The following is a 17,777-nucleotide window of genomic DNA, read 5'->3' as shown; positions in this document are numbered from 1 at the left end:
ATACAAAAAGTCTCCCCTTGTGAGCAAAAAAACGGCGAACCAACGGATCCCCGATCCGTGACTTTGACAAGGGCCATTGCGTAGCAACAAAACGCAGAACGGTAGCAAGGACAGGGTCGGCAGCTGTGACTGTAGCTACACGACAAAAATCAATCGGAAACGATTCAACCACGTCATCGGTTTCCGAATCAATGAATATGCAAGCAAGTTCGGAGGAATCCAATGCTCTATCCTCAGCAACAGGCAAACGAGACAACGCGTCGGCGTTTCCGTGCTTAGCAGTGGACCGATACAAGATATCGTAGCGGTACTGCGAGAGGAAAATAGACCAGCGAATGAATTTCTGCGCTGTACGTGGAGGTACGGGCTTGGTCGGATGAAAAAGTGATGTCAAAGGTTTGTGGTCGGTGATGATGGTAAAGTGACGACCATACAAGAAATCATGAAACTTGCTAACACCAAATATGAGAGCCAATGCTTCTTTCTCGATCTGTGAATAATTTCTTTGCGCAGATGAGAGCAATTTGGACGCAAAGGCAATAGGGCGATCGTGCAATCCATCTTTGTGCGCAAGCACAGCACTGATCCCAAAATCCGATGCATCCACCATCAACAAAAGGGGTTTCTGGGGATCGAATGGCGTAAGGCAAGTATTGGAAAGCAACGCCGATTTCTACTGGTGAAAGGCGCGTTCGCATTCCGTCGTCCAGACGAACGGAACACCTTTAAGGCATAAGCGATGAAGCGGAGCTGAAATGGAAGAGGCGTGGTGCACATAGTGATGACAGTAATTTATTTTTCCCAGCATACTCTGTAGCTGCTTCAAATTCTGCGGCGAAGGCTAGTCTTGTATGGCACAGAGATGCTCTGGACTGGGATGTATGCCTTGGGCATTGAGTACATGTCCCAGATATGGCAAATCACGAGCAAAAAACACAAATTTGTCCTTCCGCAAGTGAAGACCATTTTGGCGCAAGACCTGAAATAATGTTCTGAGATTGGCTAAATGTTCTTCTTCCGTCTTTCCGGAGATCACAATATTGTCCAGATAGTTTGCTGCAGTAGGGACCGACGCACAAACAGTTTGTAGATATTGCTGAAACAATGCAGGGGCGGATGCACACCCGAATGGCAGTCGTTTGAATCGGTACAATCCAAGATGCGTGTTAACCACCAAGACACGCTGGGATTCTTCGTCCACCGGTATTTGCAAGTACGCATCTGCTAGGTCCAGTTTCGAAAAATATTTACCCGGGCACAGTTTGTCAAAAAGATCTTCCGGGCGGGGTAAAGGAAAAGTTGCAGTCACTAGTTGTGGATTCACTGTTGCCTTGAAGTCCACACAAAGTCTCAATTTTCCGGAAGGTTTTTGCAAAATTACTAAGGGTGAAGCCCAGAGAGAAGCCTGCACACGTTCAATTACACCTTGTGATTCCAAATCGTGTAATGTTCTTGCGACCTCATCACGCAATGCGTGGGGAACATTGCGCGCTCTGAAAAATTTTGGTTGCGCGTTTACTTTCAGTTCCAAATGTGCTTTATATTTCTTAGCGCAACCGAGGCCCGGTGCAAAAATGTCTGCAAATCTTCACAGAGACGAGAAACACTGTCTGAAGGCACAGTCTGGTTCACTGAGAGGACCTGATTGACTATAGACAAGTTAAACAACTGAAATAAATCTAAACCAAACAAGTTCACTGCAGAAGAAGAACAAAGGACGTAAAATGACACAAGTTTTGTTTGTCCCTTGTATGTTGCAAGAAGACTGCACTGCCCTAACACAGGGATCACTTGTCTGGAATAACTAGTTAGCTGAACATTTGCGGCACGCAACGGAGGTGTGCCCAGCTGTTTGTACGTGTCGTGATTGAGTAGTGAAACTGCAGCTCCAGTATTGAGCTGGAACGGTATCACTTTGCTGTTGATGTCCAAATCAACAAAAAGTTTATTGTCCTGCTGACGACAAGAGCAACTGTCTTGTGCAATGTGAACTGACACTGGTACAAAATCACTTGCGACTTGACGGGATTTCCGCCGATGTCGACGCACACTTTTTGTGGGACGAAAACAGTCACTGTTAGAGAGAGTGGCACTGGGCGGAGTGGAATGAACTACATGAATTTCCATGGTCGAAGGTTCACGAGCCCGAGTATTCTTGGTTCGATTCCGGCGCGAAGCAAAGGGCCTGGAATGGTTGTGAGTGTCCGACCTAAGCTTTTTCTGGCAAAAACTCTGAACATGTCCTTTTTTATTACAGAAAAAGCAAATAGCTTGGCGTGACGGGCAATTCTCACGCGAATGTCGAGTAGCACACTGCAGGCATGATTTCACTGCATTTGCATGCCGGCGCGGGACACGTGGCTGAGAGCCAGGCGGCTTTGGCACGGCCGGGCGCGAGGACTGTTTACTGTTCTGTGCAGCTCGCCCGGCGGGCCGGTTAACGTGACACACAGGTGGTGAAGTTTTAAATGACTCCTGAGCAAAGTCAAGTGTGTCCTGCTGATCCAATATGTCCATCACTTGTTGAAGGGTGGGATTGACTAGTTTCAAAATCTGTTCCCGTATACGAACATCAGAAACGTTCTGTGCAATTGCATCACGCACCATAGTATCTGAATAAGGGAGTCCACATTGACACTCAAAAGCACAATCCCTAGTAAGGCCCTGCAAGGTTGCAACCCGCTCCCTATTAGTCTGACCTGCCGTACGTTTTGTACGAAAGAACGTATACCTTTTCGCAACTACATTGACTGATTCTTTGAAATATGCATCTAATGCAGACAAAATTTCTTCGTAGGACAGAGTTGCTACGTCGCGTCGGGGAAATAATTTCAGTATAACACGGTACGTCTGGACGCCTACGGATGCTAACAAAAAAGGCTGCTGCTCATTACCTTGAATTCTGTAGGTGGCGAGATGGAATCCAAATTGGCGTGACCACTCCGTCCAGCTTTCCAGTGCCACATCAAAAGGACGAAAAGGTGGTGCAACTGCGTGTTGTGTCTGCGGTAGCAGTGGAGCGGCGGCTGCCGCATCATTTTGCAGTGCACGTTGACCCTGGACGAGCTGTCCAAGGTCATCCAATAAGGCCTGCGTCTGCTGATTCTGCAAGCGATAAAATTCGGACAGTACATCTGGAGGAGGAGATTAGTGTTTAACGTCCCGTCGACAACGAGGTCATGAGAGACGGAGCGCCAGCTCGGGTGAGGGAAGGATGGGGAAGGAAATCGGTCGTGCCCTTTCAGAGGAACCATCCCGGCATTTGCCTGAAGCGATTTAGGGAAATCACGGAAAACCTAAATCAGGATGGCCGGAGACGGGATTGAACCGTCGTCCTCCCGAATGCGAGTGTACATCTGGAGATTGTAGCGAAGCCATGACACAAGTAAATCAATACGAATGCAAAATTCTCGTCACCAAACTGTTGTGACTTGGCAAGACTACCAAGCCACTAGGAGGAAGCCAAAAGGCACGCATTTAAGCTCACGCAGGCTGGCGTGAGGTCTGGAACAGTTATAGGAGTTGAGTTTAGTAATAAAGGTCGTAACTTCTGGAATACTTAACTTTAATCCATAATTGGTGAACATCGGTCTGACGGTACATGCATCACAAGATAAATAGCAAATGATAATGGCACCTTGCTAGGTTGTAGCAAATGACGTAGCTGAAGGCTATGCTAACTATCGTCTCGGCAAATGAGAGCGTAATTTGTCAGTGAACCATCGCTAGCAAAGTCGGCTGTACAACTGGGGCGAGTGCTAGGAAGTGTCTCTAGACCTGCCGTGTGACGGCGCTCGGTCTGCAATCACTGACAGTGGCGACACGCGGGTCCGACGTATACTAACGGACCGCGGCCGATTTAAAGGCTACCACCTAGCAAGTGTGGTGTCTGGCAGTGACACCACAGACCTCACATTTCTTGATTTGTATACCATGTACTTTGATACTGATGGGATGTGGTTCGAAATTGTTTTCTTTAAAAATGTCTCTCGAATAATAGTTAAAACTTGCACCTTTTCACTGTAGGGTGCACAATATTCAACAGCTGAATTGATATTTGTGAAAAATTCCTGGCAAGAGGTACAAGAATGCTTTGGTTAATTTTCTCTTGAAGATGGAATTTCTACTTTGAAGAGTGTGGTCAGTTTTACTGTAGTGTATTCATCCATAGCTTTAGTAATTTCTCTGTGCTTTCTTGATGCTTAGAGCTTATGACTCGACTTCACTGATCCTGGTTTCTTAACAGGACTAACACCTACTTCTGTAGTTGACTGATTCAGGGTATTTAATTCTTCCTCTACTGATGCAAAATCTGCATCATCTGCACCGTGGGAGGCTTCACATTGTTCAGATACTATCATTGTTGTTATTCTGTCAAAACATTTAGAACACAAAAAGTTGTCACTGGAAACATCTTCACTTTGAAACAGAGTCTTCAAATGAGAACACGTGCTCCCAAGCTGAACAAAGTCTGTTTTTTTGTTTGTCTTATATATCGCTCTTTCATGGATATGCAAATAACACTTCACTCTCCTGTGGCCCCAGTCAGAAGACATTTCAAACAGTCCTTTTCACAAAACACACTGCAGCTGTGTCAACAGGCAAATTTGTCATGAAAGCACAGAACTCACTGGATGGTCTCAGATTTCTTGGAAGTCACTTCAGTAAACAAATTAGCACTGAGCAACTACAATACAGAAACCTGCAATGAACAACCATGACAAAGAAACAGACACAAAACTACAACAAAATGTAAGAAATATCTGCAACAATGAAAGTGAAAAGATATAACTGCAACAAAGGAAGTGAAAAGAAATAACTGCAACATAGAAAGTGATAAGAAATAACTGCAACAAAGACAGTAAAAATAAATAATGTAACAAAGAAATTAGTAAGAAACAACTTCATTGAAGACACACATTACCCTCGAAAGTTAAAAAAATGATTTTTTAAAATAAAACCTGTCCAACTTAAAAGTGGAAGCTCTCCTTTGCAGAGAATATAGTATTATATGATACTAATCAACAGAAAAAATCTAACTTTACTGGATTGGCATTTATGAAAAAAAAATTTTTCTGTAAATTATAAAAAAAATCAAAAGGCAACAGTAAAAGAACTTTGACAGATACGTCCAGACAGAGGATTCCATTGTAATCATAAAGCAATTATCTTTCAAGTAAAAATAAAACTCTAACAAAATATCTAGAACTGTTACAGAGATACAGATTTTAAAAATTTTTGCGAAATCTGCATCTTCAAAATGGTGTTTGCAGTGTCATCTTTGGAGGCCTGTATCTTAAGGCAGGAATTTTTTTGGAGGAAACAGAAAAATACGTGTTTCTTACTTACTCCTGAATTTTAACATATGCTAAATTCAATAACATCCGAGACTATGAAGGTAGCCCCTCTGCCTGAAGTGATATGGATTATGCCCACCAAGTTATCAGTTAGGATGAATGGGCATAGATAGATGGTCTATACTGGTGACACACAAAATTCTGTTGCTCAGCACCTCTACAACATGACAGTTGTGACCATGGTGCCTGTTTCACCACATGTGCTATCTGGATTCTCCCTCCTGATACCAGTCTCTCAGAACTCTGCTGGTGGAAACTGGTGTTACAACATGTGCTTATTTCTCATTACCCACCTGTCCTAAATTTACATTAATTTCTGTGGTCTCAGCATTTCTTTTGTGTAACTGTTCTTCTTCTTCGCTCCATTTTACTTTTCTGTATGTTTTATTTTCCAACCTGTCTACTTTTCCCTACCCACCTCACTGTCTACCATATAAAACTCACTTTGCTTTCCACTCATATTGACTCTTGCATGATGTATTTTTAGTAACCTTTGTCTTGATTATTACCCTATCTTCCACCTTCTAGTTCCCACGATTTCAAGTCTCATCCAGTTTAGGCACCAACAGTTAGTATTTCATTCTCATCCCATCCAGTAAGTCTCCCCTGACCCAAGGTTCTGGGTGACTTTTCCATAACTTTTCTTATTGTCTAAACCTTGTAAGTCCTTTTCTTCACCCCTTCTTTCACTTCAGCCCTCCTGCCAGGAGGAGGAGCCTTATCTCTGAAAACTTGCAGATTTCGATATGGTTTTTACACTCTAATACAAAAATAAGACACACCATGAAGGCATTATCTGAATGGGACAGGAATTGGAAATGTGACGTACATGTGCAGATGAACAATTGATGAAAATTTCAGAAAATTTGGATGATTTATTCAAGAGAAAAAGTGTCAGAAATGTGTTGGTCCACCTCTGGCACTTATACAAGCAGTTATTTAGCTTGGCGTTTGCTGATAGCGTTGTCCTCCTGGGGGATATTGTGCCAAACTCTGTGCAGTTGGTGCATCAGATTGTAAAAATCCTGAGATGGTTGGAGGGCCTTGCCCATGATGCTCCAGACATTCTCAGTTGGGGAGAACCAGCAACCTTGCTGGCCAAGGTAGGATTTGGCATGCATGAGGATGAGCAGTAGAAGCTCTCGCAGTGTGTGGGAGGGCATTATCTTGCTGAAATGTAAGTCCAGGATGGCTTACCATGAAGGGTAACAAAATGAGGCATAGAATACCATTGATGTACTGCTGTGTTGTAAGAGTGCTGCGGGTGACAACCAAAGGGGTCATGCTACAAAATGAAATGGCACCCCGTACCATCACTTCTGATTGTAAGGCCGTATGGCTGGTGACACTCAGGTTGGTATCCCACCGCTGTCCAAGGTGTCTCTAGACACGTCGTTGGCCTGAAATCTCATTGACTGGAGTAGAATTGTATTCAGTGATGAATCTTGCTTTGAACTGAGCTCCAGTAACCAGTGAAGAAGTGTCTGGGGATGCCCTTGACAGCTGTGGAATATCAACGTGACTGTCACCCGCCATATGGTCTGACAACCTGAAGTGATGATCAGTGGTGCCATTTCTTTTCATAGCAGGCTCCCTTTGGTTGTCATCCACAGCATCTTTCCAGCACAGTAGTACATTAACAATATTCTACATCCTGTTTTGTTTCCTTTCATGGCAAGCCATCCTGGGCTTACATTTCAGCAAGATAATGCTAGCCCACGCAGTGCGAGAGTTTCTACTGCTTGTCGTCATGCTTGCCAAACCCTACCTTGGACAGAAAGATCACCAAATCTCTCCCCAGATGAGAATATTTGAAGCATTGTGGGCAGGACCCTCCAACCGGCTTGGGACTTTTACAATCTAACATGCCAATTGGACAGAGTAAGGCACAATATCCCTCAGGAAGATATCCAACAACACTGTCAATCGATGCAAAGCCAAGTAAGTGCTTGCACAAAAGCCAGAGATGGACCACCTTCATAGTGAATTGTAATTTTTTTCTTAGAATGTATGTATTTACTCCTGGTGAGCACATATTTTTTTCTGTCTACATTACAGTATGTTTTAACTTAACAGAAAAGAAGAGTTTATTGGGATCTTTGTTTATGAAAAGAAATTTTTATTCTCCCTTGCATGAAAATCTTGTTTTAAACTGGAAGTAGGGGGTTACTTATGAATAGATACTTAAAACTAAAATGAAATTAACACTGTAACATAAAATCCCTAGTATACTGAGGCAACTTAAAACCAGACCTATGAAAAAGTAAAACCTCACTTATATCCGTTTCAGAGCTGGTAGTTAAGTGTTGGCCTCTGGAGAGCATCTGGTTCTACATTTGTAGCCTGGCTATCGTGTTTTGTTTGAGGTGGTTACCACTAGATACAGTGTTTACTATGAGCAGCTCTGGATACTTGACTACAAAGCGTGCATTTTCTGCTTCTGTTCTGTTTGGTTGTTTAGGCAGTGCTTTCAAAAAGGATGACTGTAGTGATGCTGAGTTTGACATTGATTTTAGCATCTCAGAAAGTGAAGAAGAATGTGATGCTACTTCATTAGAGATAAAGTGATGACAGTTTGTCACTGACTGATAAGTGCTCACAGTGGTATGAGAAATACATCCTCTGTACTTCATCCAGCTTCTCAAAGACTTCTGTTCACAGGAAACCATTGTGAAATACATGCTCAGCTTCAAAGCCACACAGAAACAAAAAAATTACTTTTAGTTTCAAGATATTTTAGTCGAAGTCCAGTGCATGATTATACTCTGGATTTTATTACAGATGATTTATTTTGTGAGCTTTAAAAACTATCTTTATGTGTTTGTGTGTAATGTCATGTATTATAGAATGTTTTTCATTAATTAAAAAAAACTATTTGTGGAACAAAATTTGAAAAAAAAATAAATTTGTATTTATGACATTAATATTTACATAAAATCAGTTTCTTACAAATGTACAAATTGCTTCCTCTCTTAACTCACTTCACTCTCATAAAAATGTCATAAGAAATTTATCTTAATCATATCCATATTCATTTTTCTCATTACAGGTGTAATATAGTACCTTACCCTGTTTAGATTGTGTTTTAAACCAATAACACTAATTTACTGTTCGATCATTACACACACACATCAAAGACAAGGTATAATACAAGTAGACACAAATGGCCGACAAAGCCTTGCACTCCGGCCTATAGTGTCATTAGTTCCAACAAAGGGCACAGCCAGCAGGCTGCCTACACAACTGCTGTCACATTAATAGACTGGGTGGCCTTTAGTGGCTGAATCAAGCAAAAACTTTGTATGGGAACTATGAAGCGGCGCACACACTAAATTGGTAGTTACAGCACTCCTCTTCCTTTTTGAAGAAGTGAGCACAGTGCTCACGTCCACTTCTTCTGTGGTCGATGTAGGTTGTTAAGTCATGTGACACGCTGCCTCCGGAGTGTAGGGTCGTTAGTGGCGAGAGTGTGGACAGGTTTGGTGCCCACCCCCCTGTGATGGGCTATATGGTAGGACAGGCGACACTGACACAGCTTCCATTTCCATGTCCAAGTCCAACCCCAAGGAAGGATGTTGCGGAAAATGGGGCATAACAAGTGGCACCATCTGTGATGTAGGGGGCAGTTGCAGAGGGGACAACTGCGACAGCACAGGAGTCGGGCTCCCACCATGGCCCACGGCAGCTGAAGGAGGCATCCACAGCAGAGGAGGCAGTTGTGGAAGCGTTGGGAGTAGCGGTGGAGAAGGCAAGGGCACCAGCTGCAACGTAGGTGATGGCCAAGCAGACAGAGTACGTGAGGGCAGCGGAGGTGTGCCCGAAGCACAACCAGCCACGCTAGTTTGTAGCTGGTCAAAGTGTTGCAACACCCTCCTCTCAGCCATGCATATAAAGCAGAGGCGTGGACCACATGTACTCTGTCACCATTGGTGTCTGTTTCGGCCAGTGGCCAAACCCGTGACCCCAAACAGCATTGTGGCACTAGTGCCAGAGGTAGCGTGGTGTCAGCCCAAGCATATGTACCAGATTCTGGGGTTGATGACCGCGCAATAACTCTGCCAGACTCTTTATTGCCAACAGATGGGAACCTGTAAGAACTGAGGGATCAGTCAAGAGGTACTTCTCATGACGTATCTGAAATGTATTTTTTCATCTGAGTCTTAAATGTTTGTACTATTCATTCTGCTTCCCTGTTCAATTGAAGGTGGAAAGAGGAGCCATGATGTGGCAAACACTACATTTTGTACAAAAATATTCAAATTCATGAGATATGAACTGGGTGCCGTTGTCTGCAGAAGACCTTTCATTGTAAAATTTTTTACAAAGCTGAGGTTGTTGCCACCACAGAAGTAGGCAGATAACACATCACATACAGAAACCTAGAACGAGCATCAGTTACAATAAACAGGTATAAATTCAATAAAGTTTCCCCAAAATCTACATGAATTCATTCACAAGATGGATATGGCCACTGAGACAAAGAAGCACGGTGTGCTGTCTGATGAGTGGCACACTGCAACAACTCACGCTATTTCCCCATCAGTGCCTGGCCAAAAGACATGACTGCATGTTAGCACTTCTGTACATGACACACCCCAGTGGTCCACATGTAATGAACGCATAACCTCATGCTGAAGGGCGAACAAGACTACAACCTGGGGAGCGATGTCCTCCGTAGCTAACAGCAGTACTCCATTCCAAACAGAAAGACAAGTTTGTAATGCAAAATAATTTCTCAAAGGATCAGAAACATGACCCGGAGGTGTTGCACAGAAGAAACAACTTTATGTAAAACAGGATTGACAGCTACCATGGCTGCAGTTTTAGTGCTGGTAATAGAAAAACCATCAACATCTTATTGAGCTTCCACAACTAAATTAAAACAAAATAATTCTACTTTATCAGATGCTGAATCTGGACAGTTGGCAAACACAATAAGGCATCAACATTGGCGTGTTATGCCATAGATAGAAAATGTATCTCGTCATTGTATCAAGAGCCCACCATTGTAAGCAATGTGCAGCTTTGTATGGCAAGGATGTAAAAGGGCTAAAAAGTGATTTGTGGTCTGTGGTCAGGTGAAACTGAGACCCATATAGAAAAACATGTAATTTTTTTAGAACATAAACGATTGCCAAAGCCTCTTTTTCTATCTGAGAATAACACTGTTGCACGGAATTTAAGGATTTAGAGGCATATGCAATAGCGCATCCAGATCTGTCCACATACTTATGAGCAAGGGCATCACCAAGACCAAATGAGACGTATCCATTGCAAACACCAGGTGCTGAACTGGCTGAAAAGTGACCTAACAAGGGGCCAACTGCAGCTTTGATTTCAACAAGTCACAAGTCTTGAACCAGTGGAAAGGAATCTCTTTACATGATATTGTATGGAGTGGTTGTGCAACAGTAGCAGTGTCCAGTATGAGTTTGTGATAGTACACATTTTTGCCTAAAAATGCCTGTAAGTCCTTGATGGACATGGGCTATGGCAATGCAACAATAGCATCAATATGCTGCCATAGTGGTTTAATTCCAGCACGTGTCACTTTGAAACCCAAATAAATAATGGATGGTTGAAAAAACTGGCTTATTCAAATTGCACAGAAGATTGCAAAATGGAAAACAGAGCACGAAGGTTGTGCAAATGTTCCTCTGTAGAGGCACCAGACACTACTACATCATCTATATAGTTGATGCTGTCTGGGACAGATGCAGTGAGTCACTCTAAAAAGCATTAAAAAATAGATGGTGTGCTTGCCACACCAAAAGGCGTATGCTGGTATTGATAAAGCCCGAATGGGCTATTGATAACTAGAAGGCATGTAGATTCCTCATTGAGCGGCAGCTGTAAATATGCCTCTTCCAAGTCAATCTTTGAAAAATAATGGCCCCGAATTAATTTGGCTAACAGCTCTTCAGAGTGTGGCAAAGGATAGGTATCAATGATCGGCTGTGCATTAATAGGTTTTTTAAAATCGCTGCAGAGATGTAATTTACCTATAGCTTGTTTGAATATCACCAATGGTTTTCACTATTCACTGGAAGAAACAGGTCAAATAACATTTTGCTTTTACATGGTCCTGTAAAGTTACTTGTACTGAGCAGGCCCAGAAAAAACGAGGGTGGGCAGACTGTTTCATCATAATATGAGCCTGATTCTTGTGCACAACCCATTCCTGGAGAAAATAGAGATAAAAATTTGGCACAGAGAGCATCTAACTCTTGATATTGAACTTGTTCAGAGATCAAATGCACTTCATCATGGATGGACAGCCTGAACAGTTTAAAAGCATCCAAACCAAACAGATTATCAGTGTAATCATTGTTCAGAGCTAAAAAACCTAAACTCTGTCTAAACAGGTCATGAAGGCCCAATGGTACCAACTGGCTGCCATTTCATCCTCGGCCCACATATGTCACTGGAAGCAGGTATGGAGGGGCATGTGGTCAACACATCACCCTCCCGGCTGTATGTAAGGTTACGAGAGCTGATCGCTACTTCTCAGTCAAGTAGCTCCTCAGTTTCTCTCACAAGGGCTGAGTGCACCCTGCATGCCAACAGCACTTGGCAGACTGGATTGTCAGCCGTCCAAGTGATAGCCCAGCCCGACAATGCTTAACTTGGTGATCTAATGGGAACTAGTGTTACCATAACACACTGCTCAGCACCTGGGACATATGATCTATTCGTGTGAAATGAAACAGTATGGCATGAAGGTAGCAGAGCACGAGGCTGTTGCTGTTGTGACATGGACTGTCGTTGTTGTGAACAATGATTACCTATATGGTGCAGAGACATCTGCTGGACAGCTGCAACAGCATCTACATTCCCTTGTGAACTGACAGAAGTTTGTCATATTCATAAAATTACGCCTGTGCCTGTATTTTTCCAGAAATCACATTGATGTTCTCTGAGGGTATCTTCTGCAAACTTTTTATCCTGTCATCCAGCACTCCAGAAAACATCTTATGAGCCATTTGCTATGCTTTTATAATTTCCACATGCTAACGTTTCTCCCTTCTTATAAAGCATGTAATTTAATTCCCTTTATAGACTTTTGGGATATGTAGTGAAGACCAAGACAACCGTCTTTAGAGTAGGAACTCTTGTGCAGTCTTCCCACTACCTGTAAAATACCACAACACACGATACTCTTTGACTCCTGCTTGTTGTCTGGGTCCACTTACAAGTAGGGGTCGATGTGATGAACACCAACATCAGCACAGATAGAGTACCTTCATACCATGTTCCGGTACACACAATCATCAGTCCCTGGTTCTTCAGCATCCCCCACAGCCATAACCCATGTCAGTAGGTCTTCATTGGATCTAACAGTGGCCTCATAACTGAAGGATTTCATGTGACCCCATAGGTAATAGTCACAACCTATCCAATGTTGCCCAAACTGTTAATCCAGATGATCTTGGACCATACGTAGAAAATGAGGTGGTGCGTCAGCATGCTGGAACCACATGTGTTGCCACTCATGGATAGGCACATCTTCGAAGAGCCTTTGGTGAATTCCAAGTACATGGCACCCTTGAGGTATGGTGGAGGAAGGTGTGGCCCAATCGCACATCCATCAAAGAGCCCTGTCCAAATGTTCAGACCTTATCGTTCCTGAAACTCATAAAGGGTTGCAGCATGCATGTTTTCATGAGCCCACAAATGACAGTTATGGGACTTGGAAACACCTTTCCTAGTGAACTTGGCTTCATCCACAAAAAGGATCTGCTGCCGGAAGCCAGACTTGTCCGCACATTGATGAAAGAACTACCTGCAGAAATGGGCTCATGATGCAAAATCCTGTGGCTGCATTGCATATGCCTTCTGGGGGTTGGTATGGGTGTAGCTGCTGCTCATGCAGAACACAATAGTTGGTTTGGCAATCAACATTCAGTCTACCAGGTATGTTTCTGATACTCATCATTGCATCCTCTTCCACTGCATCGAGTACAGCCTCTTCAAACTGCCTAGGAGCACCACAGTCAGCCCTGCTGGTGGTCAGTGTACCCGTCTCCAAGGTTCACTGGCACCTTAGCAAAGAGCAAGTGCAAAGGTGTCTGGCAATGAACTCTTCCAACTGACAAGTAGCCCTCCCATTGCGCCTAGCTTCACCGTACAATATGATCATGTCAGTGTATTCCACAAATGTGTTGTTCACCATGGTCAACATCAACACACTAAAATGAAATGTACACACAGCTTGCATCATGTATTGTAGTGAATGATTACTACTGTACTGTAGAACAGTATGAACAAAAACCAAAGCACAGCAGTAAGTACAAACCTCTCCGGGCAGATCTACAAACTCAGTTGAATGGCAGGTAAACAAGCCTGTAATGGGCATGGGGAATCAGGTGATCGGTAGACATGTGCTGTGGTATTTCATGTATAGCAGGAAAATGGTACATTTCCATACAACTTAACTGTCTTTGTCACCACTGCAACTCCTCAATGTTTGTTAAGGGAATTTAGTTATACCCTGAGTATAGGGCATATCATCATATTCCTGTTTTCCAGTCCTCAGGGATGCTTTCATTTTCCCTTGTTATACACTAGTGGATGTATCACGTGTATTAGAGGTAGAACATCACACTTTATAAATTCTGACACTATCCCATCTTCACCAGGTGCATGGTTATTTTTTAATTTATGTCTCATCGACTCCACCTCTTGCATTGTTGGTATTTTCACTTCTTCCCTTTCTTCTTCTCTTGCCTCTCAGTTCTCCTCCTGTTCTTGTGGGTTCTTGATACCAGGTTTGAGTTGGTACTAAGCGTATCTTCAAAATATTTTGCCCATATCTGCAATGTTTTTGTTCATCTCTAATTATCTTACCATTTATATTTTTACATGCATTTTGTGTTAGTTGAAAATTTTCTCTGTTTGATTCTAATGGATGATACAATTTTCATGTTTCTTTCTGTTTTTAGTTCTTCTATCTCTTGAAATTTTGCTTTCGGTCATTCCTTTTTTTCTTTTTCTTTCATATCATATGAGCATTAGATCTTAATTCTTTATACACATTTCTTCCTGTCGCCCTCCATGTCATTCTTCATCTTGCTGCATTTTTGTGTTCTGTTGCTAGTCTACATTCATCATCACACCATCTACTTCTTTCCTTTTTCCTTATCCCAATTCCGCTGCCTCTTCCACCACTTTCTAGATCCTGCTCCACCTATCTTGATTTCCCAGTGGTTCGTCACCAGATGTCAGACATCTTTAATTTTTATTAAGTATGTTTTTACATCTTTGGGATCATTTGATTTTTCAGTAATACAATTTGCTTTTATTTATTACAGATAACATCTCTTTCGCAACATAGTGGTCTGAATCACAGTTTGGAACCCAGCAGCTACATACATCTATTACTGACATGGAATACTGTAATTTTACTAACACATAGTCTATTTCATTAACTATTCTACTTGACTTCTATATTCCAAGATGTATTCATTTTTTGGAAAACAGGTACTCTTGATGAGTAAATTACTTGTAGCACCAAACTGGCATAACACAGCTCCATTCTCATTAGTTTCATCATGTAAAGTGTATTTCCCTGGTACTCTCAGCATTCATTTCACTTAGCCTCTGCATTAGAGGCTCCCAAAACTAGCAATAGGTTGTAGTTTTGTACTTTACTACATGTACTTTCATGATCTTCTCAAAGTTGTTCTTTTATTCTTTCTTCTGCTTCCATTATTGGTGTGTATACTGTTATTATTGTCGCAGTCCTGAATTTCCCTCCTGTTCTTGGTCTGCTTAGGCTTTCATTTATAGGTTCAAGTTCCAGAAGACTTCTCCTAATCTCTTTTTGTTATACATCCTGTTCCAAATGGACTTGTTCTTCTTTCTGGTCCACTATACAGCAAAGAATACTGAGATATATATATCTGTCAAAGCCCTTGCAATCTCACTTCTAGTAGGGACACAATATTGTACTTAAACTTCCCGATATCTTCAACTGTTTCTTTCGTTTTTCTGTAGTTCATCATTTTTTGTATATTCCACATTGCTATTGCCAAATCTGTTGTCCATTTCCTTTGCCAAAGTCATTTCTGTACATTCCAAGGCTCCCATTGTGGTTCTGTAATATGACACTTTTACATTGTGGCTTTATCGGCCCCCCACCCAGTGTCCGTGCTGGAGGACTTGGATATTTTTATTGTTTATTCCTCTAGGAACTTTGAATTTTCTACACCTTTTGAGCTCTCCTATCCAGTAATGTGGGACACACTTTGTCTGGCTCCTCTGCTGAGGCCTGTCTGGCTTGGGAGGCCCTGCCGGTAGCTAAGCTGCTGCTGGCATAGCCCTCAGCTTCTTTGAAGTACACAAACTCTGTTGCTTGACAATGAAAGTGTCTTTGAAAAGGTGGTGTCCCATGGGAGGGGTGTGAACAAACACTGTGATTTATTGTTATGTCCTTTATCAAGTTAACCTAAAGTTCATCTTTAATTTTTGAGAAGTAAGTTGTGTCTGAAAGGTTTCTTTTCCAATAATTACATTTTAATTAGCTCTTTAGAATTTTTATGATCTTCATATGAGTTGGTTGTAGAAGCCAAAATTGTCATTGAAAGTACATGGAAATAACTGCCTTAATGCTCCCACTTCAGAGTATTGTATGGTTTATAAAATGCGATATTAAACCATAATGTTTCTGTATTATCAAACACATTGCTAATGAGAGAAACTTGACTTCATTGTCTGTTTTACTCAAGATATCAGTGTTGTCAACGGAATTCAGTGTCAGAGGTTGAACACTTTCTTTTAGTTAGAAGCACTGTGTGTGAGCTTTCATATAGTTTCTGCTGTACTAAACAGCATATACATATAAAACAGTCATACCAAACTTTCATGGTACCGGTACATGTTTGATGTGAAATTCAATCACAACAGTTCTGTAGAGTGATTTTAGTATTCTGTGCCCTTGCAAAACTAGGAGAATTGTTTCAGGTGTTCAACATTTCAGTTTCATCATATGATAACCATTTCAAAAATAGCTGAAAAAATAGAAGATTCAGTATTAAGAGTTACTGGGCTTATGTGAAGAAAATTGCATAAAATTAATGTATTGGCAACAATTAGTAGGTTACAGAAGAGAAGTATATTTTATTCACAGCAAGAATTACAATTTCCTATTCACCATATAGCGAAGATGCTGAGTCGCAGAGAGGCACAACAAAAAGACTGTTCCAAATAAAGCTTTCGCCGGCAAGGCTTTCGTCAAAAATAGACCACACACACACACACACACACACACACACACACACACACACACACACACCACACAAAAGCAAATGCAGCTCACACACACACATGACGGCAGTCTAAGGCAACTGTGGCTTACAGGCTGAAAGCTGTGTTTGGAACAGTCTTTTTGTTGTGCCTATCTGTGACTCAGAATCTCCACTATATGGTGATTCACAGCTTTCCTTTTCATAATATTGCTACATGCCATCCTGGATTTTCCATTGTTTAATGTTTTATTCATTAATTCACAGTTCGCAGTCTGTAAGTGTTTTTATGTTATGATATTCTTTTGAAAATGGGCTTGTTTTTGCAGAATGAACGACGACTTCTAACATTCTATTTTCCAAAAATGGTAATAGTTGGTATGTTGTGGTTCTCAGCCATTACTATGGCCACGTGGCAAAAGATAAATGAAGTACAAGATCCAACGTACAGTTACAAGTTGGACACTAGCCACTTTTATGTGAGTATTCCTGCATTCTGCTGGTCGATAGTTTTGTAACTGTATATTTTCATTCACCATAAGACGTCTCTAATCAGTACATATAATTAAACTTTTGATACTAGGGAAAGTCAACTGCAACTGCTTACAGTGCAGTTAGCTGTGTTTCCTTATTCATTACATTTGTAGCTCTGTTGCTATATGTCTCTATATGTCTCAAATTAGAGGTGTTAGAAAGAAAATTCTGTCACATCAGCAAATTCAACAATACGGCTTTGTATGTATGTGGTACTGTCAGCTGATGAATTGTCAGTGGTGTCAGTTGCAGACTGGGTGAGCAAGGCATAAGGTTTGTGCCTGTTTGATAACAGCCACATGCTAAATGCATGTGTCACTATGGTGTATGAGAAAGGGTTGCCAGAGTATATGACACACATGGAAGAGTACAAATGAATTGGTGATCACAGAGACTTCAGTCCGTTTTCTAAATTTTCCAGGAGAACAAAGAACTGTATATTGCTTCCAAATTGAGAACAAGTGTCATGATATTTTTTACTAGCTCAGTGCACTTGGTACTTTGCTGATGTAAAATATATGGCCTACACAGATTTTATTTTTTTAACTGGGTTTTCAAGTTCCTTTCATGTTGCAACACTTTCTTTATATATGACCAAGAAACAAAATACCAGTTTTCATAGATTTAGCTTTAAAAAAATTTT

General features: G+C 41.6%; 1 protein-coding gene across 1 annotated transcript in view; it reads left to right on the top strand.

Annotated features, from left to right (window-relative positions):
- The window catches only part of LOC126144361 (transmembrane protein 181), a 233,961-nt gene that overhangs the window by 198,224 nt on the left and 17,960 nt on the right, over nt 1–17,777 (top strand). Inside the window, exon 10 of the mRNA XM_049915486.1 lies at nt 16,930–17,079. Coding sequence (XP_049771443.1) covers nt 16,930–17,079 — 150 coding nt within the window. The remainder of the gene's footprint in view (nt 1–16,929; nt 17,080–17,777) is intronic.

The sequence above is a fragment of the Schistocerca cancellata genome, chromosome 2 (genome assembly GCF_023864275.1).
Source record: "Schistocerca cancellata isolate TAMUIC-IGC-003103 chromosome 2, iqSchCanc2.1, whole genome shotgun sequence".
In the NCBI taxonomy this organism is placed as follows: domain Eukaryota; kingdom Metazoa; phylum Arthropoda; class Insecta; order Orthoptera; family Acrididae; genus Schistocerca; species Schistocerca cancellata.
Note: the sequence above shows the minus strand (reverse complement) of the source record. Positions and strands in the feature narration are given on the sequence as shown.